The 27,441-nt window shown below is 37.2% G+C and overlaps 1 protein-coding gene across 2 annotated transcripts in view; it reads left to right on the top strand.

Moving 5' to 3' along the window:
* Nucleotides 1-2,477: 2,477 nt before the first annotated feature.
* LOC127448223 (sodium-driven chloride bicarbonate exchanger-like) overlaps nt 2,478-27,441 on the top strand; it is an 89,716-nt gene continuing 64,752 nt past the window's right edge. Inside the window, exons 1-3 of one of the 2 annotated variants that reach the window (XM_051710598.1) lie at nt 2,599-2,607; nt 9,695-9,724; nt 26,461-26,542. Coding sequence is in view for 1 of the 2 variants with exons in the window: in XM_051710597.1 (XP_051566557.1) it covers nt 2,560-2,607; nt 26,461-26,542 (130 nt within the window). In the remaining variant the exon portion in view is untranslated. Of the gene's footprint in view, nt 2,608-9,694; nt 9,725-26,460; nt 26,543-27,441 lie in introns of both variants that reach the window. The other variant, XM_051710597.1, reaches the window with a different exon arrangement.

The following is a 27,441-nucleotide window of genomic DNA, read 5'->3' as shown; positions in this document are numbered from 1 at the left end:
AAATCCGTGCTATAAGTGTAACAGGATGAGCAGTCTTCTTTGAGCATGTTCTATAATCTTTCATATATCTTTTATTGTGCATCTTTTGTCAGAATTCAGTCCAGAAATATTCGTTATGAATAGTTAGACTTGCATCACTGGAACACAAAAAATAATGTTTCTGAAGGAGCCAAATGAGAAAACCTGCATGCTGTTTGAGTGTTTGCTGCCTCCTTGTGGTTCACTTACTGTATAGGCTACCCGTAGTGAATGAAACGATCTTATACAAAATGAAATAATTATAATTAAATAACAATTTTTGTCTAGATTTCGCATATGTAATTTATTAAGAGATTTTAATCTAAAAAAGTACAGTTTATTGTTTTATTTCGAAAATGTAATGTGTAAGAAAAAGCCAGAATAGCATACCACCACCAATCAGCTCGGCCACTGTAAACCCCAGTCTGTATTACACAGTTACAAACACTACAGGGCGACAATGTCATAATAATGACATTTATAGAGCCTTCCACTTTATTGAATGAAGTATAATACTTTCAGTGAATAAAAACAATCAGTAATATATTAATTTAGGTCTACTGATAGTTAAAACTAAAACAACACTAAATCTAAAACTACAGTGTGCCATGCCCTCTTCAAAGACAGAAATAAATCCATTGGGATGTCAGTGCCCCATCCATAAAAATAACATTAGACAGGATGGATACTTTCAATTTTTGCCCTGTAAAGGCAAAGGGGCCCTCGCTAGGTGTTCACTGGGGGTACCTATTATCAGCGGCTTGGCAGAATAGATCAGGGCCCCACATGCCCCACCACTCACAATAGCACTAGTAAAAAGCAGCTTAAAGATTGTCTAGGAAGTTTTTATTTATTTATTTATTAATTTTTTTTAAAATATCAGCTTCACCCTAATAATTTAAGAAGTTCAGCCATAGCGCAGGCCTGACAGTGGTAGTACAGATGGCAGATGTAAAAGTGTAGCTGTGCTGCTGTGGAATGTTGATTGCCCTTAGTACAAAAACAGTGACTATAGTTAAGACAAAATATAGAGTGCTGTTGGCAAAAGTGATTGTAATGAAAGTGTTGGATGACATAGCTATGTCATACAGATATCCACTGCATTATAATGCATTAAGCATACATATAAATCCCTGGGATTTTTACATATGTGAGTCGTATGTTTACATTTTGTGCAGGCTGGGGCTAGTGGTCACACTTATTTAATTCAGTGAATGTTTCTCAGAATAGGTTTATTTCTTAAAGTCAGTTTCTGAAGAGACAACTTAATGCAAAAGGCTACTGAACTTGATGTAGCTCATTGAACACATGTTGACTTTTTGTGACTACAATACATGGGGTAAATTGTCATAATGGGAACCTGCCACTAAACAGCCTATTACAGACTGTTGAGCTAAATTTAAACAGTAAAACAAATTATGATGCACAAAATGATTCATGAAACAGCAAAATTACAAATTAAATACATTTACAACATATAAAACACATATGACGACAGTGTGGTTTTATTGTGTTCACATGCATACCCACCACCTATTACAAAAATACAACGAAATTGGAATTTTAATTGGGAGAATAGAATTCACAAAAATGGAAAGTTCTGTAATAATTTTCTCTCCCTCATGTTGTTCCAAACCCACATGACTTTATATATATATATATATATATATATATATATATATATATATATATATATATATATATATATATATATAATCCAATACATTTACGGTAAAATACAGACAGCTGTGGTAGCTGTTGCCAGAAATGTACCTTAAAAAATACGGTGACCATATTTCAGGCTTTGTTTTATTAAAAAACAGAAACTTAATATATTAATTTTCTTTTTTTAATGACTCAGTCTTAGTCACCATCCACTTTACTTGTATAGACTGAAATCATAATACTGTCTATCATCTTTTGTGATCCAAGAAAGAATGAAAGTCATACCGGTATGGAACAACATGAGGGTGAGTAAATGATGACAGAATTTTCATTTTGGGGTGAACTATTCCTTTAAGGTGCAACATACAAAACTCACTGCTTGAGAAAACAAACATTTGTGCATTTGGACTTTGCACTCAATACATTATAGTTACGGAGTCTGCTCTTGTGTCAACTTTCCTGTGTGACAATTAGCCCCGATCACCCATAATTAACCAAAATGAATCAGACTTTTACAGTTTTTGACTATACACATATACTTTACTCTCTATTACCAAGTTGTTAGTGCTATTTGACAGTCTAATCTCTCTTCAAAGGGCAGTCCAAGAAAATTAAGAGGCACTATAGCAAAATATTAATACACCCTCCCTTCTGCTGCGTCACACCGCAGCTAACATGCGCTCTTATAAGTGAGAATAAAATCTCCGCGCCCCTTCAACAGCACTAATATCACTTCGCTAAATATGTGACCGGAGCGTCTCTGCCCTGACAGCGTGTTGCCGCTAAACGCGAACCGGAGCGCGGCGGTGACGCATCTCATCCGCGGACACTACACGCGCACTACTTACACTACAGCTGTTCTACAGGTACAGAAAGATGGACGCGAAGGACCAAGGCGCACAAATGGAGCCTTTGCTGCCGACGGTAAGCTGCTCTTTTTAATTCAGCCTTGGATTCAACACATCATATGCAGCACACAAGGAGCGCTGCAGTTGGCTACTAAATCTGTCCTATCTGTGAAATGATCATGCGTTCTGGTTTTTGGCGAATCAATGTAACAGATACTTTTAGCATCAGTGAATGGATCACACTCGTTTTCCAGTTACGCTGGTGCATGTAGCGCGTGACATTTCACAGTTGTTCACATTGCATGACTAAATGTTGCGGCTTTTGCATGTGGCACATCGGGACGCGTTTTAATAACACAGAGCACTCGAGGATTGTTCATTTGTGTGACTGACTGAGGGAATATATTGGCCACAGGTTCATTGCGCTGTCATGCAGTATAAGAGAATATTGTCTGTATTTGTACACGGAAAAGACTAAACTAAACCAAGGGTTAATGACGTTCTTAAGAAAGGATCAAGATCTTGTTTAAAAAATGTGTACCCTAATTTGTAATATCTCATGGAACCTACTGATAGCTGTAATAGGGTTATTCTCCTGTCAAGAATCTGGGTCATAGCCTATTTCACCCCAAAAATGGAAAGAAAGAAAGAAAAGATTTTGCATAAAGGCAATGGAGCTAATTTTTGCATTGTAGCAATATATATATATATATATATATTAAAGAAAAGAAAAGAACAAAATTGCAGTTACAGTATAGGACGCTTTAAATGGAATTAAAATACAGACTTTTTCAAAAGTATAGCCACAAGACGTAAACATTATACATGTTAACATGATTTTAGTGTGAAAAAATCGCTAACTAACCATAACTGTGTAAAGTTATATCCAATGTTGCAACTTTGTTGTCTTGACAAGAACACCAGTAAACCTTGTAATCTCGTAAAATGCTGTAATGCTGAAAAAAATCATGTTAACACGTATAATGTTTACATTTTGTGTCTATTTGATGTGACTTTTGAAACTGTGTGTATTTTAGTGTTTATGAACTGGCCCTAAAGGCTTCCATTGTAATTGCCTTACTGTAACTACATTTTACCTACCCAAACCCTAACCCTAATTATTTTTTTTTAAAATAAACGTGGGACAAGTCAAAATGATTTGTTGTGGTAATCAACATTATGCCACAAATGCTATCGATTGATCTGAACTTGTATTGAACCTGGAACGTTCCTTTAAATAAGAGAAATCACCGTGTTACAGTAGGTATTACAGTAATAGTTATACAGTATACAGTATTGACAGTACAGTACTGATCATAATCAGGTCCAGATGGAAACGGCTGACTTCATCCACATTTTCTGTGCAGATTTTTGGGTAACATCTTTTGTAATTATTTGCAAAATGTAAAAATGTGTTAAACCAAGATGATAGTACTCATATTGGAAAGCAAAATATTTAATAAAGAAACACTTATGGTGCAAGGGATGTTTACAATTTTATGAACGACTTGCATTCTGAATCAAATTGAAATTTTATGTAGAGTTCTCTCATATATTCAGCGTGGGCCTGCTGCTAATCCACTGAGAGTCATTGTTGAGAATAAAGGGACTTATTGAAATGTAAAAATTCTGGACACATTGTATTTATTGGAATTTGGGGAAGAAATGTGCTTAATTGTCATGAAAATATTGTCACAGTGCAAAAATTCATAATAGCCATAAATACAAGCTTCATTTTGTCGATACAATATATATATATATATATATATATATATATATATATATATATATATATATATATTTTTATTTATTTTTTTTTCTGGTGAAATGTGACATGGACAAGTTTTCGTGAGATCCACCCAATAGTAATATACTTTTTCAAGTATGTCACTGGTTTTATCCTGGCCCTCCCAACTCGGATCTTTCAGCACATCTCCTAATGCTTCGTAATTCCATGTGAATTCCCAATAAAACTGTAATTTTGCTATACAGTGCTGTAAATGCAGTATATGATAGCCTATGTTTAATCCAGGATGTATTAATGCTCTCAGAGAGCGTGTTTGACAGCTGTCCGTCTCATTTTAATTTACAAGCAGGATGAGTGTCCCTGTGGCCACAGATTATCCGTGACCCCGGGGCAATAGATCGGGCCATCGGGCATCAGATGATCACAGTGTAAGGAGTAAAGCAATCACTCTGATGGAGTGACCAAACTTTAAAGCTTTATCTCTTTATAACTATACATTCATTAATCAGTATATTTTGTACATCATCTCCAAAGAGTCTTCTTTTAAGAGATTTTATTTTGAGTATGTCCTTGTCAGCTCTGCGCCCAAAAAATGAGCCACCAGTTAAAGGAGTAGTTCACCGGTGGGCCTGGGTAGCTCATTGAGTATTGATGCAGACTACCACCCCTGGAGTCGCGAGTTCAAATCCAGGGCGTGCTGAGTGACTCCAGCCAGGTCTCCTAAGCAACCAAATTGGCCCGGTTGCTAGGGAGGGTAGAGTCACATGGGGTAACCTCCTCGTGGTTGCAATTAGTGGTTCTCGCTCTCAGTGGGGCGCGTGGTAAGTTGTACGTGGATCGTGGAGAGTAGCATGAGCCTCCATATGCTGTGAGTCTCCACGGTGTCATGCACAGCGAGCCACATGATAAAATGCGCGGATTGACGGTCTCAGAAGTGGAGGCAACTGAGACTTGTCCTCCACCACCCGGATTGAGGTGAGTAACCGCACCACCATGAGGACCTACTAAGTAGTGGGAATTGGGCATTCCAAATTGGGAGAAAAGGGGATAAAAAAAAAAAGAATAAAAGGAGTAGTTCACCTAAAAATGAAAAATTTACTTTTACTCGCTCATTTACGAGTAATGTTGTTCATAACCATATGCTGTTACTTTTTCAATATGACATTTTTACAATACTTCCATTCAATATTTTTGTATGGAAAAAAAAAACAGAAAAAGAGGGACAACTTGAGGGCAGTAAATCATTTTGTGTATTTTCTTTTTGCTAGCCATGCTGTCACAGCCATGTCATTTTACAGATACATCAGTGATGAAAAGAAATTCAAATTATATTCGTCTTTCTTTAAGACAGCATAAATAGAAAGAAAAGATTGCTAGCAATGCAGACACAGTGATGGTCTTGTACTGTTTGAACTTAAAAAAACAACAACATATCTTTTAAAACCAAAAATGATAACATTTTGGGCCTTTATTGCATTTAACATTTTTTAGTCAGGACCAAAGAGTACCATTGTTTTTAAGACTTGTTATGATTTCAAAACACTTTTACTATAACACATCATTTATAAATATATATATATATATACTGTATATATAGATTCACCTACATTTACACAGTTATTCCAATGTGATTAGCTTCCGTCGTAGCTCACCTGATAGAGTGTTGGACTTTAGACTCGAAGGCTGATACGTGTCACAGAAGCGATACAAAATGACATGGTTACTTCAGAAAATGTGCTTTTCATTTTGCATATAGTTTTTGGATGCTATCAGTTAGGTTTTGCATTGGTAAAGGGTAAGGATATCTGTTCTGTTCACCTCTCATTTGCTTTTAGGACACTTTTGGTTAAGTTTAGGCTAAATTGTTAGGTTAGGGAGGTACGTTTTACTCATTAAAACCTCCATCTAATATTCACCTTAAAAGCCTCGTCTGATTACAACACCATTTCCCTCACTTTTGGCGCCCCCCACTGGACATGTCACTGGGAAACTACAGCAAAATGTGTAATAAGGCACGTAATTTAGTTTTGCAAAAATTTTGCCAGAGTCACATAATGTTCACGAGTTCAGAAATACAAGATATCAGTTTCTGATTATATACAGTATTATATGTCACACACTAATTTATGATCTCATATCATAAGGAATCAAATGTTCCTTTTTTTGTTTTACTTTTTTTTTTTTTTTAGATAAAACTGTTCATTGTGGTATATATACTGTAACTTTCAAAAAATAGACCATTTATTGAAATGAAGCTGCATAAATGGTGGTAAAGTGTGTCAAATCTTGTGCTGTTACTGTCTATGTGTAGCCGCTCTGCAGATCTGTCTGAATAACCACAACATTAGAAACGAGCAACTGAAGTTGATTTTAACAAGATATCTGACAATTTCAGTCTGATCTTAACAGTTTGAATTGCACATTTTAACATTTCTATGTGCAGCTTTATAAAGAGGCTGTTATTGAAGGATGGGGTGGTAAAAACAATATTCGACCACAACACGCAGCTCGTGAGTAAGTGCAGTTAGTCATTTCACATGTGAATACAATGTTTACATAAACTCTTAAAGGCACAGCAGCCATGAAAAATGAAATTATGATTTTTGAGACAAAACCTTTCTAGCATTATAAGTGGACCTCAGGGAAACAAATAAATAATTAGAAGTATGTAATATGAAAATTATAAATAATATGAGCCTTGCGTTAAAGCATTAAAAGTGATAACAGTCGGATCATTCACAGATGTGCATTTGGTATGCATATACTGTATGTTTGGAGAATGCAACAATGCTGTAAACAGATTTTAATGTTAGTATACTACAGTATATTTCTAACAATGTAGAGCACAGTAAGCCTGGCAAATCTTTAAGATTTCAGAGAGACTAAATACAGCAGCATTAGAGTCTGGTCCAAACTTCTGGAGTTGTTGGCAAATGCTGAGTGTATTTTTGTGTGTTGGGGACTTGCGTTGCTGTCCACAGCCACACCAGAAAAAAGCGGAAAGTATTGTTTTTTAATCTTTTTAATCCTTCAAGCACCACTAACAACTCTGCTCTAATCACTCGAGAAAAGTATTCTTTCATTCTTTCAGTGCTGGCAGAAAAGCAGCTTTTGAGTGACCCTCAAAACAGCTCTGAGCAGCGCGTACTCATACAGATGGGTAGTTTTGGATAATGACACTTTAACACCCATTTAATTGAGATTATTAAAGTTAGCAGAGTCTCAAAGTCATTGCTGTAATGCTGTGTAATCGAAGATGCAAAACTACATTAATGCATTCACTTGAATACACCTCTACTAAGATGATCATGTTTGCAGTTTCAGAATTATATTTTTTGTTATTTTTTGTAAATAAATGTCTAGACCTGTCCAGACATTGTAAAAAAAAAAGAAAAAAAAAAAAAAGGAAAAAAATCATACTAAATGGTTCAAATTGAGAAAAAACGTTTATATTATTTCTTACAATAAAAATGCTTGAAAAAATGTATGCCAAATTGAAGTCAGTGAGGTCTAACCGAGGAAGTTTATTATACCTGGAGAAAGCTATCTTATAGTATTCCTATTCATCTCATTGGCTGGTAACTGTGCCTTATTGGCTGATTAACATAAAAATGTACAGACAGCAAACTCACTTTTACTGTTTCCAAATATTTTTCTGTAATGATAAACCGATATATTGTTCAGTCTGATTAATCAGCCGATATTTGGCCATATTGAAATGATCAACATTGGCTAATAATTCATTAAAGCCATTTTGTGTATGTCTCACTTGTCAACATTACTGTACATTATCATATGGACAGTATATATGGGCATTACAGTACTGTGCAAAAGTTTTAGGCACTTGTGAAAAATATTGCATAATGAGGATGTCTTCAAAAATAATGACATAAATAGTTTTCATTTTTCAATTAACGTCATACAAAGTCCAGTAAACATAAAAAGCTAAATCAATATTTGGCGTGGCCACCTTTGCCTTTAAAACAGCACCAATTCTCCTAGATACACCTGGACACAGTTTTTCTTGGTTGTTGGCAGATAGGATGTTCCAAGCTTCTTGGAGAATTTGCCACAGTTCTTCTATCTATTTAGGCTGTCTCAATTGCTTCTGTCTCTTTATGTAATCTCAGACTGACTCGATGTTCAGTGGGGGGCACTTTGGGGACCATGCCTTCTGTTGCAGGGCTCCCTGTTCTTCTATTCTATTCTATTCTATTCTATTCTATTCTATTCAATTTGCAAAAGAAATGTTTGGGAGTCTAAAATGTATATTTCCTATTGACACACTAAAGCTGAAAATATAAATAACCCTCTTAAGGCAAATGTTTTTGTGAAGCATCTTATGTGACTAAGACTTTTACACAGTACTGTATATCGGCCATGCATATCTTTATCAGTACTGGCCACTAAAAAAAACAATTTCTGTCAATCGGTAGTTCACATGGTTTTCTGGTATCACAGGACAATATAATGATGGCTTTTGCAAAGCTCTCCACTAAGACAAAGCTAAGCTTTATTATTCAGATTACAGAGAAAAAATTGTTCCGCTCAGCATGAATCCAAAGCGGACTGACAAAGCTGATTATTATTGCTTAATGTAAAATGTGAGCAGTACAGAAACATATATCTGTTGACAGCGATTATGTCAGCATGAACCAGGCAAATTGTGTCTCCAAGACATTAATCGGTGATGCGAGCCAATTATATGCATTGTTTTTATAGGCAGAGGGCTGTAATTTCAATATAAATTCAGTCAATGTACTGACTGTTTTTTGGATAATGCACTAGAGATGTTCATGTAATGGCCTTTAGTATAGATTAAACATGTACGGAAGGTTTCTGGGATTGTTTTAAACTAATTGGTGCTCTTTAGATATCCAGGATTATTCTGCTTGAAAGGGAAGATGTTCTGGTACTTCCTCTGCTAAAAATGTACATCCATTTAGGGGGTAAAATTAGACCTTATCCTACGTGTCCACTGGTGCAAATGAAATCTGCTCAGTATTGCTGACAATGCCAGAGATTTAGCATTTTGGGGTTGGCTCTGTAAAATACACAGCAAGTGTGGTTGACCATGTATTGAAAACAATTTACACTGAAGACGTTGTGTTCATGCATGATTAGAATTGAAAAAAAGGCTATTTTTTATTTCCAAATGCCGAAAGTATACATTCAGTGTCAATTTGCTAGACTTTTGTTAACCTATAGCTTCTGCCTAGCTACAAAGAAAGCATGCAAAAACTGTATTGTGCATTAAAATTTAATGTAGCAAAACGATTGCCAGAATATTTTCAACACTGTGAGAAAGTTCAGATAGTAGACCGGCTGCATGTCTGAATGCTGTAGTTTGATCATCTGTGCCAAGTATTATTAATATTGTGTCTGAAAACAAATGGGAATATTTTGGATTCTGCAGGTGGTCACCCCTCCTGGAGGACAAAGTGTGGTGAGTAGGATTGTTTAACTCACTTTACATTTTCCTTCAGCTTTCCTTGTCACTAATTAACCCTTTATGCTTGGATGGGCCCGTGGGATAAAAAATAAATCAAAATATTAATAACTACAGCCTTGATCAGCCCAAAATAGGTATCGTTTTAAAGCTTAGAATCTCTACATACACTATATTGCCAAAAGTATTCGCTCATCTGCCTTTAGACGCATATGAACTTAAGTGACATCCCATTCTTAATCCATAGGGTTTAATATGACGTCGGCCCACCCTTTGCAGCTATAACAGCTTCAACTCTTCTGGGAAGGCTTTCCACAAGGTTTAGGAGTGTGTTTATGGGAATTTTTGACCATTCTTCCAGAAGCGCATTTGTGAGGTCAGACACTGATGTTGGACGAGAAGGCCTGGCTCGCAGTCTTCGCTCTAATTCATCCCAAAGGTGCTCTATCGGGTTGAGGTCAGGACTCTGTGCAGGCCAGTCAAGTTCTTCCACACCAAACTCGCTCATCCATGTCTTTATGGACCTTGCTTTGTGCACTGGTGTGCAGTCATGTTGGAACAGGAAGGGGCCATCCCCAAACTGTTCTCACAAAGTTGGGAGCATGGAATTGTCCAAAATCTCTTGGTATGCTGAAGCATTCAGAGTTCCTTTCACTGGAACTAAGGGGCCAAGCCCAGCTCCTGAAAAACAACCCCACACCATAATCCCCCCTCCACCAAACTTCACAGTTGGCACAATGCAGTCAGACAAGTACCGTTCTCCTGGCAACCGCCAAACCCAGACTCGTCCATCAGATTGCCAGATGGAGAAGCGTGATTTGTCACTCCAGAGAACGCGTCTCCACTGCTCTAGAGTCCAGTGGCGGCGTGCTTTACACCACTGCATCCGACGCTTTGCATTGCACTTGGTGATGTATGGCTTGGATGCAGCTGCTCGGCCATGGAAACCCATTCCACGAAGCTCTCTACGCACTGTTCTTGAGGCCACATGAACTTTGGAGGTCTGTAGTGATTGACTCTGCAGAAAGTTGGCGACCTCTGCGCACTATGCGCCTCAGCATCCGCTGACCCAGCTCTGTCATTTTACGTGGCCTACCACTTCGTGGCTGAGTTGCTGTCATTCCCAATCGCTTCCACTTTGTTATAATACCACTGACAGTTGACTGTGGAATATTTAGTAGTGAGGAAATTTCACGACTGGACTTGTTGCACAGGTGGCATCCTATCACAGTACCACGCTGGAATTCACTGAGCTCCTGAGAGTGGCCCATTCTTTCACAAATGTTTGTAGAAGCAGTCTGCATGCCTAGGTGCTTCATTTTATACACCTGTGGCCATGGAAGTGATTGGAACACCTGAATTCAATTATTTGGATGGGTGAGCGAATACTTTTGGCAATATAGTGTATGTAGGCATTATGACCAAAACTGAACAAGTGCTTTGAAATTTGCAGACAAATCAGAAGTGTTCCATTTTGATAATTTACTAATAGTTTTGCTCTGCACATATTATTGTAATCGGTAAAAACATAAAACTTATCAAATAGCCATTTATCTTATGTTGTTGGAAAGCTCTCAAAGAGTAAAATACAACCAGTCTATTTGTTTTACTCACAGACAAAAATATAGCACATAATAGTTAAGTATATGTTTTTGACATACATGTTTCATGTGAACAGGTGTTGCTCATATGCTGCATTTTTGCTTATAACTTCACGAAAAATAAACAGAACATAAAAGATCACATACCATTACTTAGAGGAGGCGATTATCTTTCAAACACGCCGATACGAAAATTATTCGGATGCAAAGATCATTAGATAATTGACACGAAGCACAATGTGCTCAATGCACACATGGCATCTGGCTATCTGGCATCTGGCTAATCTTGCTACATACACGTTAGCTTTCCTGGATCAGATGATGTCATCGGAATCGCTGTAGTGTCATGGATCGCTAAATCAATCCAACAGGGTTCAGATTGCTTCAGCCAGTGGTGATAATCCTCATTATTTGGGCAGAGAGTCGTGATAATAGATGTGACTATTCCCTGTAATTACATATGGCCACCAGGAGATGGCACTAAGTACATGACACAGACTAAATGATGACTCAAATGGCACAGAATGAAGCTCATTCTGTGAAATCTCATGACTAAAATCATGTCTGCGTGCTGTGCAAACCTTTAGTCATTGTTGTGTTTGCATGTGTAATTAGTTCTTGTGTACAGTTATTATATTTTATTTGTTTGGAGAGGCTTTTAAACACTTGGAGATGTTTTTGGAAACTAGGATAAATAATCTTTGTTGTGCTATAACTTTTGATTGCTTTGTTGTATCAACACAAAATTTGAATCAGTTACAGGTGACATGATTGGAAACAAAACAAAAGCAGTTTTTCCGAAGCCACCTTATTTACACCCTGAGATATATAATGGCATAAAATCAGAAAAATAAGAAGAAAATTATTTTTTTTTTTGGCTGTTTGCATTTCTACGACGGCTAACTATTAATTATAAAGGCCAGTTTATACTTATGTGTCGAACCTATGCCGCAGGCTCCACGTAGTGGCCAACGTGGTAGTTTGCATTTATCGTTCTGTGCGTACACAGCCAAAATGCTATTGTACTGAGAGGAAATGCCTTCATTTCTGAAATAATTATACATTTCATATTTAGAAAAAGCAAAGCAGTTTGTGGATTCATATTTATTAAATTATTATAGCATTAAAAATGAGTTTATCAAAGGATGTGAACATGTGGAGATTTCGTTACATAATATTATTTACTATACATATTGTCTGCCATGCAAAGAGAAAATAAATCAGGTATAGTATGCTATTTCTTGAGATGCTTAAAAAATGTTTTAGCATACTTTTGACGCTCCGTGAAGGAAAAAAAGAAAAAATCAAATTAATACTCGCTTGACCAACACAAAATTTGTGTCTGTCATTTTAAAGCTTAAAAGCTGGACTTTACAATGCATTTAGGCAAAATAACCAATTCTTAACAGGTGCTTTTTAATTTGCTGTCAAATTAGAAGTGTTCCACTTTCATGACTTATGAAATATGATTATTTACTATACGCCACTGTCAAACATACGGTGAAAACCTCATTCAGGTTCACAAAATATCACAACTGTCGTGGTCTGCGTCGATACCCCATGCAGTTAAATTTTTCAAGAGGATCACATCAGGCTACGGCGTAGGTTTGATGCAGAAGTATTAATCGGCCTTAAGAAAGAAATTAGTGTATGACTTGCATCCGACAATGAACAAGGAGGAAATATAAACGTTACGTAGAATTTGTTGAGCAGAATAACAAAACAATTCTGTGAACAGTGCTTTAGAAAGTACGTTGAAAGTAATTATTAAGGTGATTACTGTTACAATGAAGTAATCAGTAAAGTAATCTTATTACAATTTTAGGAAAGTATTTAGTAATTTGTAGTGGATTACTTTATTTGAGTAACTTACCCAACAATGGTTAGCAGTAGTGGTCGACTGATATGGGGTCTTTAAAGAGGAATGCTGATAATACTGATATCCAGAGAGCAGGTGGCCAAGGGCTGATATAATGACATTATAATACAATTTAATGATAGCACACAACATTGCTGAATTGAAATGAACACTTATTTTACACACTATTTACTAAAAATTAGTGGTGCACTGATATGAGTTTCTCAGTGGCTTTATTACGTTTTGTTGGTAGGAATTTTTTACATCAATCTACACAAATTTTTTGCCAATTTTCTCTGTTTTCCGACATTATTGGAATTATTTTTTCCTTGTTGTTAAAGCTCATTGTGGAATCATGTATTTGAGATTTACCCACCCCTAAACCGCATGTAAAACAAAACTGTGATTGGCCACTTTACTTGTTGGTCAGATGGTCTCTAACGTTCTGTAGGTTGCAAAGTGGACCAGACATTATGCAGATATTCAAAAGTCTGGCTACGCGAGACTAGACACAGTCACACAGTAGGCTGAAACACATTTGTGGCATAACACAGGTCTGAACATAGACATTATTTACCTACTTATGGATCTTAAAGAGTAGACATTGAATGTTGCTTACGGCAGGAATCCAGATCCAGAATGCAGCAGCGCATCTGGTCTTTAATGAACCAAAGAGAGCGCATGTTACACCACTCCTTGTCTCTCTCCACTGGCTGCCGGTTGATGCACGTATCAAATTCAAGGCTCTGATGCTGGCATACAAAACAGTCACTGGGTCTGCTCCAGCATACCTAAAATCATTTATGCAGAGCTACGCACCCACTAGAAGCCTGCGGTCAGCTAAAGAACGTCGCCTTGTTGTACCAACACAAAGAGGCACCAAAACACTTTCCCAGACTTTCAGCTTCATCATACCACGTTGGTGGAACGACCTTCCCAACTCCATCCGTGAAGCTGACTCGCTCTCTGTCTTCAAAAACGACTAAAAACACATCTTTTCCATGAGCACTTAATCAGTCATTAAAAAAAAAAAAAAAATTCCTGTTGCACGTTATTCTGTTTTGAATGCTATTCTGATGCTAGTGAAACTTTGCAATACAGCACTTTTCATACCACTGTCTCCTTAAGATGATTCGCTTATGTTTTCCTCTTTTTTAAGTCGCTTTGGATAAAAGCGTCTGCCAAATGAATAATGTAAATGTAAATGAATGGCGTAGGAGGATGTAACAAACTTCAGAATACCCTGAAATCAGGGTTTATCCTGAAAACAGCATTCAAATTGTTTCAGGACTCTTGGGTGGGTCTCCAGTGCGACTATAAATGTGACTGTTCAACACAAAGGTAAACACAAAGGTAATATAGTGACTAAAATGCATGAACTTCTACTGGAACACTGCTTGAAAACCTCAGTTGCCTGGATTTCATAGTGCTACAGATTCTTCAAAATCTTACAAAATCTTATGTACTTGTTCTCAGTATGCTGCTCATGTATTCAGGCTGTCTCCCCTGAGACATTGCTGAAGCTTCTAGATATCAAAAGGTCACAGCTATAGGACGCTGCTCAACACGCTCATTTCACCTTGTTTCTCCAGGATTTCAGAAAAGACCTTGAAACGTCAGCCTACAGTAATCTTACCATGCATCAGAGATTTATATCAAGTAAACTACAGCAGAATAGCATGTTTTCAAATCATCATTCTCTCTTGATTTTACAACGCAACTTCATTATATGAACTGCAGTTTTTTTTCTTGTGGTATTTTCACAAGATTAATCATCTACAGTATATTTATTGTTGTGGTAGAGAGCATAATTTAGATGAGGAAATCACTGCGTGCACAGCAACAAAGGATCAGTGAAAATCTCTGCACCAACGCTCAAATCGAATGTCTTCTCTTGTCTGAGAGCCATGATCTGTTCTATATATGAGCAGAATTGCCTTTTCTAATGTCAGAAAGGGGTAGAAAATGGTTAAGAATGAATATGAGTATTGCTGTTAATACACAACACTATTACATCAGGGAGTTTTAAAATGGTGTTTTCCAGGGATGGAAAAATCATGAAAAAGTCTATAGGGAAAATATATTGGCATTTCTAAAATATTTATATCGGCTAGATATTGCGCATGTTTAGAGTAAAATTTCTTACAAGCCATAGTGATGTACGATTTGGGACATGGGGGGCCATTCACACCAAATATATTTTGCATCAAGCTGCACTAGTTCTCAGTAGTTTTTCTATCTAAACGTTCTAGATGGACGTCTTCAACAGGTGTGGTGTGTCTCGCTGGTTCAATGCCTAGCACAGGAATACCGTATTTTTTAGATACCGTTCGAGGTTATAAAGAACTTAAACTTTTAAGAAGTCTCAAGACAACTGTGTTCTTTTCTATTCGTTGTGCTGTATCTAACTCATTTTAGGGCAAGAATATCTTTGGTCTGAGCTGCCTCTAAAGGCTAGGGGTATACTTTGTTTTTCCACGTGCCTTTCTGTCTCATGCATAGTCGAGCACACAGCCTTTCAAAGTATACTTTTTTGGCTTCGACCCAGTATGGACACACTCAACACATGCACATTATGACGTAGTAACATGTTGTAGTATGATGTAGTAACAACAACTGCTAAAATAATCTATCCTGGTTTTGTTAGACAAGTACAATTTAAGCACAAGGAACAACTTTTTTGGTATATACTAGTAATTACAGTTGAAATGAGCCGTCCAACTCGGGGTTCTCCACCTTTTTTTTTTTTTTTTTAAGTCAGTGTTATGAATGTGATATCTCTTCAGCTCCCATAGGATTATTGGATAGTTCAGTGTCCAGTGCCAATAGTAGGTCATCTGGGTATTTCTCGATTACTCTTTTATGAATACTGAGGATTTGGACACCCTTCTTAATCGGCATACTGTTTTGGCATACTATATAGTAGAAAAGTATGCATATTCAGTCGCAGCTTCACTTTATCGGCACACAATTGCTCGCACATGGTGTGAGAGGCTCCATAGTTCTCCATAGCTCCATTGTTTCCATTTCGAGTTTGCTGTAAAAAGCCTGTAACCATTATGGAACCTCACAAATTAATGATTTGGAATGCTCAACACACACTCAAAAAAAAAAAAGAAAAAAAGAAAAAATAATTAACTATTGGATTTACTTAAAGAATTGTCAATTGGTGGGGCCTATGTAGCTCAGCAAGTAAAGACGCTGACTACCACACCTGGAGTCACAAGTTCAAATCCAGGGCGTGCTGAGTGACTCCAGTCAGGCACCCTAAGCAACCAATTGTCCCGGTTGCTAGGGAGGGTTGTGTCACGTTGGGTTAACCTCCTCATGGCGCTATAATGTGGTTCTCGCTCTCGGTGGGGCATGTGGTGAGTTGTGCGTGGATGCCGCAGAGAATAGCATGAGGCCTCCACACGCGCTAGGTCTCCGCGGTAACGTGCTCAACAAGCCACGTGATAAGATGCGCAGATTGTCTGTCTCAGACACAGAGGCAACTGAGATTCGTCCTCCACCACCCAGATTGAGGCAAGTCACTACACCACCACGAGGATTTAGAGCGCATTGGGAACTGGGCATTCCAAACTGGGGAGAAAAATAATTGTCAAGTGGTTCTACACAGCAGTGTTGAGTAGTTCCAACAAGCCACAGTTAAGTTGTATGAACTAAATAAATTCAAGTAAATTGGACAATAGCTTTTTGAGTACATGCAAAACTAAATTTTTTTTAGTGTTACATATTATTATGTTAGTTTAATAATAAGCGTTAAACTTACATACGTTCAGTTTATTCTTTCAGTTAACAATTGGCTAGCAACAATTTGAGTTGACATAGTAAATGCTATGACATTAATCTCAACAAAGTTGACTCTTATAACTTTGCTGTGAGTGAACTAATTTCACTTGGTTACATGTATCTGTTGAGTAAGATGAAGGGAAGATTCAGTAAAACTGACAATAATTTAAGTTAATTTCTTGGAGTGCATGCAACAACTCAGTTGAGTCCAATCAACATTCATGTTTGTAGGGCCTATGATCAGGCCCGAACAAAATCTGCACACTTTTTTTTTTTTTCTGAATTGTTGTGCTAAATTTGGGGAAAATCTGTGGAATTAAACATAGGTAAAATGTGTTAAATGAAGCTGAGAGTACAGCTGTCTGATGGTGGTGTTCAAATGGGCTCATCTCCTAAATACGATCATTCCGATGTGACTTGAATGCAGCAATAGACCTCCTTGGAGAGAACAAGGTCAGGATATCCAGCATGTAGTCCTCTCCCAGCATGCATCTGGAGAGAAGGCAATGAAATACAGTGCTGCAGCAGTCACTCTCTATCAGAGAGAGAGAGAGAGAGAGAGAGCTAGACAGTGAAAGATAAAGAGTGTAAGTTTGCATCAAGGAGAGCTGATGTAACCATAATCTTCAGTGTGAACTGTGTGTGTGCAGGCATGAGTGTGTTTGCGTGTCTGTGAGTGCACTGATCTTTGAGATAAGTTGGATCAGTGCTTGCTGCATGAGGTGAATCCATCCTGATTCCATTCGGGAGATAAAAAGGCACCAGGAAGGTCATGCAGAGTTTGGACTTATACAGCAGACTGCATTCGCAGGTATGACGGGGATGAGGATATTTGTTGTGCTGTAGATCAGTTCTAATGCAGGTTTAGTGATGGCATCTTGTGCATGCATGCATCTCATGTTGAAGGATTTACTATATGCATTGTTATAATGTACATGTTGTTTAGACACAACGTGTGATCTGTTATCTTCTTTTTTTTTTTTTTCAGCTGGCCTCTCTTGATTGTAATACTGAAGTATTTATATTGATAGAATAGACTTTTTTAGAAAAGAAGATACTCTTTATTGCTACACAATAAACTGGGCTGGTGGAAATGATTGTTGGTACAGATTTAAGACATGCATATGTGCAAATATGCATCACTGTTTGCAATGTGCATACAATACAAAATACACCAAAAACCAAACAGTTTATACACTAAACTGATTTTCTGTAAAGCTGCTTTGAAACGTTGTGCTACACAGATAAAAATAACTTGACTAAACACTACAATGTTCAGTATACACAATACAGTACAGTGCAATATGTAATATACTGTATATTACAGTACACAAGCTTAGATACAGTACAGCCAGATAGATAGTAAATTAAGTGTGGTAGTTAGATTAATAGGTCATATGCATGTTATAAAGAGTTAAAACCAGCAGTGCGTTTGTGTTTTGCATTATAATTGTGCTTTATTTTGTGCAGTTCTGCATTGTTAACATTATGAAGTAATGCTTTAAGTGCAGATTGCAGTAGTGCACTACAGAATTGTGGGTGATGTAGTCCATGTGTGTGCTGCAGCAGATGCAGTGCTGTTGTATTACATAAACAACTACATTCACAAGCTTGTTCAAGTGCAATAAAATTGTGTGGTATAGCTCAACTGATAGAGCATTGCTTTTGCAATGCAAAGGACCGGGGTACAAGTCCTGAAATGCACAAGAGTCGACATGTGAGTTTAAAGTGTCATAGAAGCGCCACAAAATGATGTGGTTGCTTCAGCAATTATTTTTCATCTCACATTTGGTAAGGAACTGACATGGAACCTCATAAGTGAGTGATTTGGGACGCTCTGCATGGGCAGCAACTCGGCGCGGCATTAAAATAGCACTCCTCAGAAGCAGCGAACAAGACTACAAGTGATGCAACAGGAACAACGTGATATTCTAATGAGCAAAAATATACACAGCATACGCATAGTTTAGGTAAAACAGTCAGTTTTTTATTATTTGAAACCATTTTTTATCATTACTTTTCAGTAAGGAATGGATTATAAGTGTGATTATAATCAAAATTGATCTCAGCTTTGTCCATTGTCTTATATTTATTTTTCCACCAAACTCATCACAGTGCATTGTGTGATTGCCTTCCCGGGCAAGGATATATACTGTGTGATGCCTCCTTTGAATTTAGTCAAAATTAGGTATTTTAGGAGGCAGCACAATTAAGAATCGCTTCCTTTTGGAACAGCCTTTGCATCAGGAGCATGCCTATGATTCCTTAAAATGCAGTTCACTAGATTTTGGAACAGACCCATTAACTTTTTAATTGACAATCAGATATTTAATTCTGCAGTCAGAGCAGTATTTATCTAGCACAAAAACAATGAGGATCTCTATTTGTGTGTCAGCATTACCTTGAACAGATACATTTACTCTGAGTGCAAGATGAGTTGTCAATTTGTTAATTTCGAGTAGCATTTAGATGGCTTCAAAGCTAATAGACATGGACTAAATGCAATGGTACAATGTGCAAGAGAAGGAAATATGAAGCACAAAATATTTTCAGGTGAAGGTAATCCATTTCATACTCTTATCCGTGTTAACCCCCACATAATCAGAGTGGACTCTGTCGTGAACTCATGTTGCATTGCACTTGCTGGCCATTGTGTCCTCAAATAGCATTCTTCTGTGCTTTTAAAGGGATAGTTCACCTAAAATAAAAATGCTGTCATCATTTATTCACCCCTTTCTTCTGTGGAACACAAAAGGATATGTTAGGCACAATGTCAGCCTCAGTCACCATTCACTTTTATTGTATGGAAAATGATGCAATGAAAGGGAATGGTGACTGAGGCTGCCAATCCCAAACATTCTGCCTAACACCTACCAAACCTGCAAGAGCATCCATGCACATCAGAGTGCTAATGGTCAGATGATGTTCTGACAGAGTAATTCAGTGTAATTCACTAATGAAGTGTGCTGCCTACACAGGCAGTATTTTTAGGTATTAGGGGTGTGTTTCTAGTGCCGAAGGCTGTTCCACAAGGTAGGCAGCATAATTATGTTAGTTTAATTTTTTGTTGGGATATTGCCTTTGATGTTGCCATTTTTCATTGTTTTGGCAAGTCTTTTACCTTACTTTGCCCAAAACCTTTCTAACTTGCATGGACTTATCCTTTCGCGAGGTTTAAGTGCACAAAACTTATTTTTTTTCCTGGAGCTAAGGGGATTTCATGTCAATATGAATCCTTTTCTTGTAAACAGCATTAAAATTAAGCTGATTGCTCTTTTTATTATTTGGGGGAAACAAATCCAAAGTTCTCTTCTGTTTGTGGACATTTCCACAAAAGCAAGGTTATAGTCAAGAATAATGAACCTACACTCAAAAAAATGTTTTTTTTTATTTTTTATTTTGTTATAGCGATTTTTAAATGTTATGCATTTCAATAAGAAAACTGCATCAAATTGAACTAAGAAAATAAGCAATAATAATAATAAAAAAATTACTTATAATTTTGTTAAACATTACACAATGCAATTTGATGAAGTTTTGTTATGAAATTTAAATGCGTAAATATAGCTAAATATGCGCAAATAGGCTAAAAATACTAATAAGAGAACAAAACTGAGTTTTAATTATTTGGATGCTATTTTTCAGACACATTGATTCTAAAATTATACCTTGAAATAATGCCAAAGCAGTCTCTTGAAGCCAACTGGAACTGATCTAATACACAAGAGATTATGAACAAATGAAGGGTTTTTCAATGTTTCGCTGTGGGCAGCAGTGTCAAAGCACTGATCTGCATGTGATGGCATCCTGAAGTATTGGTTTGGTGACATGGACACTGCTCTGTTTATTGATTAAACAGGAAGGTGCTTATTTGTAACACGTGGAATGGACAGTCCATCTCAGAGATATATTAACCGCAGGATGCAGAAGATGAAACGGCTATTTATAACTGTCACACTGACCAGTTTTGTGAAACACACACACACACACACACAAACACAAACACACACACACACACACACACACACACCGTAGAAAAGCAAAATCACAATTATCTGTGATATCATTAATATCTCAATTACTTCTCCAAGACAGCAGTGTGATTAAAAGGTGAGCAAACTGAGATTTTTGCTGACGTCTCATGTTTTTTAGTTTTCCAAAGAGAAAAAGACTCAAGTAATCTCACTTTTCTCCTCTAGAGTTTCCAGGAGAGAGCTCAACAATGTCTCAAACTGTGCTCAGATTTGCCAAGAGAACAAAGTCTGCAATAAAAATCTCAAGATTCAGCAAATCATCAAAGCTATTCTGTACATATTACTTTTTATAGCTCTATCCTCTTATTGTATGTAAATAAACATCTTATTGTTTAATTTAATCTAATTTAATTCCTCCTAAGTAATTTGAGGAGAAACAGTGAAATCGGTAACAGTAGGTTGACTTTTCTTTAGCTAAAATCGGTCTGTGCTTACTGAAATTCGAAACACTGCCCCCAGTGGCCAGAGCAGTACATTTTGTGGATGTATGGGTACGTGTGAGCACCATTTTCCAGGTGTAATGTCCACAAAGGGACGCCAAAAGTGAGTTATTTCGAGCTGTGCAGGATGTAATACAGTGAAGAGGAATTATAAACGGAACCTCCTAACTCAAACCCCAAACCTAAACCTAACCATCAGTAGAGTAAAAATGTAATGTTAGAGGGAAAATGCAACCTCAGAATTGTGCTCGTCACTGATTATGAGAATGTGATTACCTCCTGGTTTCAATGCAGGATCCGAAGCCGGATCTCCCATGCTGCTGACGCAACTCGCTTATGGTCACACCACAGGTGAAGGGAAACACACTGGAGCCGATGCAAAAAATGTCTGATAAGAGACTCCGCTTGTCAGTGAGTTGGCATAATGTGGCTTATCCTAGGGTACCGGAACTGTCGAAAACAACATGCCAACTTCCCGTGTGATCATTTTGGAAACATTCAAGAAATCTGCCACTTAAAAACTCAAATTGTTGATATCTTTAATGCATTTTCACTAATAGAATTTCACAATGATCTGTCATCGACTCCTGTTCAGAACACAATTACAGATATCTATAATTAATTGCTTACTAGTTGAAATTCCACTTTCACAAATCAGCTATGCACTTCTTACTAGTAAAAATGATCATTATCACAATAATTACATTGTTATTAGTGCAAATGTTCGTTCTTGAAATCAATAATTAAATTGCAATTAGTAAAAATGCTAATTTTTTATATCTGTCATTTGGGTTTAACTAGTGGCAATGTTCATTTCTGATTTCTCTAATGTTCTTCTAACATTAGATATCTTTTTTTTTTTTTTTTTTTTTTTAGATATCTTTAATTCAGGGCCGTAACCATCATAGACATTGAGAGGGGACATGTCCCCCCACCCCCATTGTTCATTATTACATTTTTTACATTTGGTCCCCCAATCCTGAATATGTGGTTATGTCCGTGCTTTAATTAGTCTTCAGTGTATTGATATCTGAAATCCATTTCCAGATATCTGAAATATCATATCTAACATGCTGAAATACATCTACAGATATCAAAAATTTGCATTTTACTTGTTGTAATTCAGTTGTGTATATCAGGATGTGTGTATATTTGTAATGGTAACAATGTCATTATTGACATCAAAAAAGTATATTTTTACTAGAAAGAAGTGCATAGCTGATATGTGAAATTAGAATTTCGACTAGTATGAAATTAATTTTAGATATCCGTAATTGTGTTTTGAATAGGAGTGAATGACAGATCATTGTGAAATTCTACTAGTGAAAATGTCGTTACAAATATCAAAAAGTATAGTTTTTACTAGTGGAAATTATTATTTTTTTCTTTATTATATATATATATATATAAAAAGTGTATTTCTGTGAGTTACAACCTCATTTTGATATCATAAATTTGCCTTTTAACTAGTGAAAATTGAATTGTCGATATCAACAATTCATAATCTGCGAATGATTAAAAGTCAATTCGGCTTGCCGTAGAGACACGTGTAAAATTACTAGGGTCTTTTTCTCTAGAGCAATTAAGCAGAAGTCTCCATGTGGGACTATCTAAGTGTTTAGTAAACTTGTTTAAATAAGGTCATTATTGGGGGCCTGGGTAGCTCAGCAAGTAAAGATGCTGACTACCACGCCTGGAGTCGCAAGTACGAATCCAGGGCGTGCTGAGTGACTCCAGTCAGGCTTCTTATAGCAACCAGTTGGCCTGGTTGCTAGGGAGGGTAGAGTCACATTGGGTAACCTCCTCATGGTCGCTATAATGTGGTTCTCGCTCTCGGTGGGGCACGTGGTGAGTTGTGCGTGGATGCTGCAGAGAATAGCGTGAAGCCTCCACACGCACTAGGTCTCCGCAGTAACGCACTCAACAAGCCCCCCCCCCCCCCACACACACCTGAAAACAGTGAACCTTGCAACACTGTTTCTGGTTTGTTTACAGTGAATAAGGACTGAATTTTTAGTTTGTTTCTCACAATGAAACAATTGTATCATTTCAGAAGACATGGATTAAACCACTCAAGTTGTATGGATTACCTTTATGATGCCTTAATGTCCTTTTTGGAGCTTGAAATTTTTAGACCCCATTGACTTGCATTGTAAGGACAAACACACATCAGAATATCCTTCAAAAAATCTTCGTTGTGTTCCGCAGAAGAAAGAAAGTCATACGAGTTTATTGTGTTTGGTAACACTTAGACATCTCTGTATTTATGTTCTTAAAGGCTCTGAGAATTGAACTTTGCTTGGCACCATCTGTTTTAATACTGCATGGTTCTCAGTAATGAGGCGCTAATATGCCAGCTTGTTGCGCCGAACAGCTGGCTAGTAATGCCGTCTTTTGAGAACAAATGCACAAATCTGGTCTGCTTTCTCCTCTTAATCATTATCTGAGAGTGACACGAAGGAAAACTTGACTAGAAACCGTGTTAACCCTGTTTATGAAACTTGCAGACATTCTTTTGCACATAAGAAACACTAATTAAAAACTCCCTCAAGAGCTCATTATGCCACTAATTTGTTTTGTACTGATGCTGAGAGATGAGTAATTGTATTCTAATTGCATTTCTGTGTTAAATATAAATAAGACACCACTGAATAAAATGAAGCTTGCTATATTCAAGTCTGTCCTATATCAAGTTTCATGTTTTATTGGTCACATACATAGCCATAGACAGTATGACATTTAGTGAAATTCTAGGAACGACTTTTCTCCCCACAGTTTACGAAAAATAAATAAATAAATAAATAAATAAAATTAATATATATATATATATATATATATATATATATATATATATATATATATATATATATATAGATATAGATATAGATATAGATATATAGATAGATAGATAGATAATGAGTAGAAATAGAAGTAAAAAACACAATTTACAACACAATAAAATACAGGTGTTGAAAATACAGGAAAAATACAGGAAAATATGAGGTGGTAGCAGCAACAGTTTGACTGGCAGTATGTGCATTGTGCAAGGTAAAGTGCAATTGTGCAGTAATGTTGACCTGCAACAGGCTGATGTTATAGAGGTGATGTTGTAGATGTATAATAATGATAATATAATAATATGATAATGAAGAGTGTAATATTGCTTCAAGTGTGTGGTGTTGAATAATGAAACTAGTCCTGGTGTTGTCCTTGGTTCAGGACACGGATGGCCTGGGGAAAGAAGCTCCTTCTCATTCTCTCTGTTTTGGCCATCAGGGAGCGGAAGCGTTTCCCTGACTGCGACAAAGAGAAGAGTCCATTATTAGGATGCTGAGGTCTTTCATGATCTTCCTGGCTTTGGTCCAGCATCGTTTGCTGTAGATTGACTGCAGGACAGGGAGTTTGTAGAGTCAGACTATCTTGTTTTGTGCAGTTTCCAAACCAGGCTGTGATGTTTCCTGTCAGGATGCTCTCAATAGTTCAGGTGTAAAAGTTTTTTAGCACCATAGAGGGCAGTTTAAGTCCTTCAAGTGCCTGAGGTGGTAAAGACGCTGACGGCCTTCTTCACCAGGGTGTTAATGTGGCAGGTCCATGACAGATCGTGTGAGATGTGTATGCCAAGATATCGGAAACTGTCCACTCTCTCCACTGTGGCCCCGTTGATCATAATGGGGTGGTAGTTCCTCGCCTGCTTTGTGCTGAAGTCCACTATCAGCTCCTTTGTCTCGCTGACATTCAAAAGGAGGTTGTTCTCCTGGCACCAGTCCTCCAGGCCTTTGATCTCCTGCAGACAGGCCCTCTCGTCGTTATCAGGGATCAGGCCCACCACAATATATATACCGTATATTCATATTCTAACTCATATACATAGACTTCTTTGATTGCGTGCACAAAATGTGCTGTTGCTCCATTAAGAAATTATGTGTGCTTAAAACCAACAGGGATTAACTTCTGTGATTTCACAGTGTTGAAGAAGAACTAAGAGGGACACCTGTAATTTCTGTTTAAAGTTTCTATTTAGCATAGATTTGCCATAATTTAATTTCTAGTTCTAGTTCTAGCTCAGGACAAGTTGTAATTTAGTACAAGATGGCAAATAATGTAGGAGGATTATTATTATTTTATTTTTTTTTTTCAATGTTCAACCCTTAATGCAAACCTGAACTAACCTGAACCTAAACTATGAGTTTTATGTGAAAATAACTTTTGTGTGCCATGGACAAAATACAACATTTGGGTTTAGAATGAGATGAGGGAAGCGTATTACAGGTTATTGACATGCATCGGTCATTTGCTTTGCATAAATACTGTTAATGTGGAATGAATGCCCAAATTTGTTCACAGACGCTACGGCAATCTTTACACAGCAAGATGGACTTTAATGATCACAAAACTGCAATCACTGCAATACTGTATATGCTGTGGAAAAATACTCATATTTGCTGTCTATCTACGAGTCTTTTACCCTAAATAAAGCAAGATAAAAACAAATAAAAACATTGTTGCCACATGTTGTGGTGGTAATAAAACTCTCAAGTATGTAGCAACCAAGGAAAACACTATTGCTCATGCAGTAGAAGTGTTGAAGTACATTGGTTTGATATTGTGGAGTGAGTCTGGTGCTGCTGACTTCATTAGTCACCATGGTAACCGTCTTGAAATTGGATAGCATTTCCACATGTAGAAAAATAGCAATGATTAAGACCAGAATAACAAGCACACTGATTTTGACCTAATCACTCCTATAACACCCCAGCAGCAGAATATCATCTTGGCAAATATATAGCAACATCCTGGCAACCACCTACAAACCCTAGCATAGTGACTGTGACTTTTGCACAGGCAAGCACCAGTCACATACATTTTGTCTAAAGCAGGCAACTCTGAAGTGTGTGTGTCTCTGTGTGACATGCAGGGACAAAGTGAGCTGTCAGTAGAGACACATCAATTATGCCTGTCACTCTGAGAGAGAGCTAAATATTGACATCTCTCTCTCTCTCCACCACAGAAACATGATGACGAGGCGATCTTGGACAGAGGAGGCACTCGCTCTATTCTTAAAGGCAGCTTTGAGAAGGAGGAGCTAGAAGGTACATACACTCACACACATGCAGTGGCAGTTAGTACTGGGGGGGGGGGGGGGGAATGTTGAAGGATGAGGCTGTGCCACCCTGGGTGGCTGCCCATGTCACCCATGCTTATATCCACCACTGCACACATGTTTGTATTTCTATCATGGTGGGGACCTTCCATTGACTTGTATTCAGGGCTGGTACTAGGTATTATGTTTAGAAGGGGCAACGTTGATCGTTTTGCCATCAGTCGTTTCGCTGGGGCATCAGAAGGGATCTCAGGCCCCCCTTAGACCGGCCATGCTTGTATTGTTTTTATACCAAACACAACATTTTTTTCTATCCACTGCCGCTTAAACTTAACCCTCATGCAAACCTTTCTGCATTTTTACATTTTCATGAAGACATTTTGTATGTTTATTAAGCCTTTTTCCTCTTGGAGGACGTTGGCGTTCCACACAATGTAGGAGTGTTTAGGTTTTATTATCCATGTTGGAACATTTGGTCTCAACAATGGAGGCAAAACCTGACCCATAAACACACACGTTTGCTTAACCCTTGTGCTGTGTTCCTCATTGGCTACCACTCCTTGTGTTCCCGGGTCAAAATGACCCACCCATTTAAATGGTTTTAAATCTCACATAACCCATATATTATCACTAAATATTGCATTAGACCTTTTTTCAACTTGATTTCTAGTAACTAGAACGGGTTTTGTACCTCTTTTTGGAATTTATTGACAATAGGCCTAAATTACCTGTTCTAATGCAACTAAATGTTTGCATTAAAAAGGTGTTTTTTATGGATATTTTTTAGTATATTAAATTCCATACATACAATTTTCTGTCCTGTGTATCACACTACTTTGTTTAAATGTTTAACCAGAAATTTATTTTATTTTGTAAAAAATGGCAGAA

This window comes from Myxocyprinus asiaticus, chromosome 11 (assembly GCF_019703515.2).
Source record: "Myxocyprinus asiaticus isolate MX2 ecotype Aquarium Trade chromosome 11, UBuf_Myxa_2, whole genome shotgun sequence".
Lineage (NCBI taxonomy): Eukaryota > Metazoa > Chordata > Actinopteri > Cypriniformes > Catostomidae > Myxocyprinus > Myxocyprinus asiaticus.
This window is presented reverse-complemented; position numbering and strand designations above follow the sequence as displayed.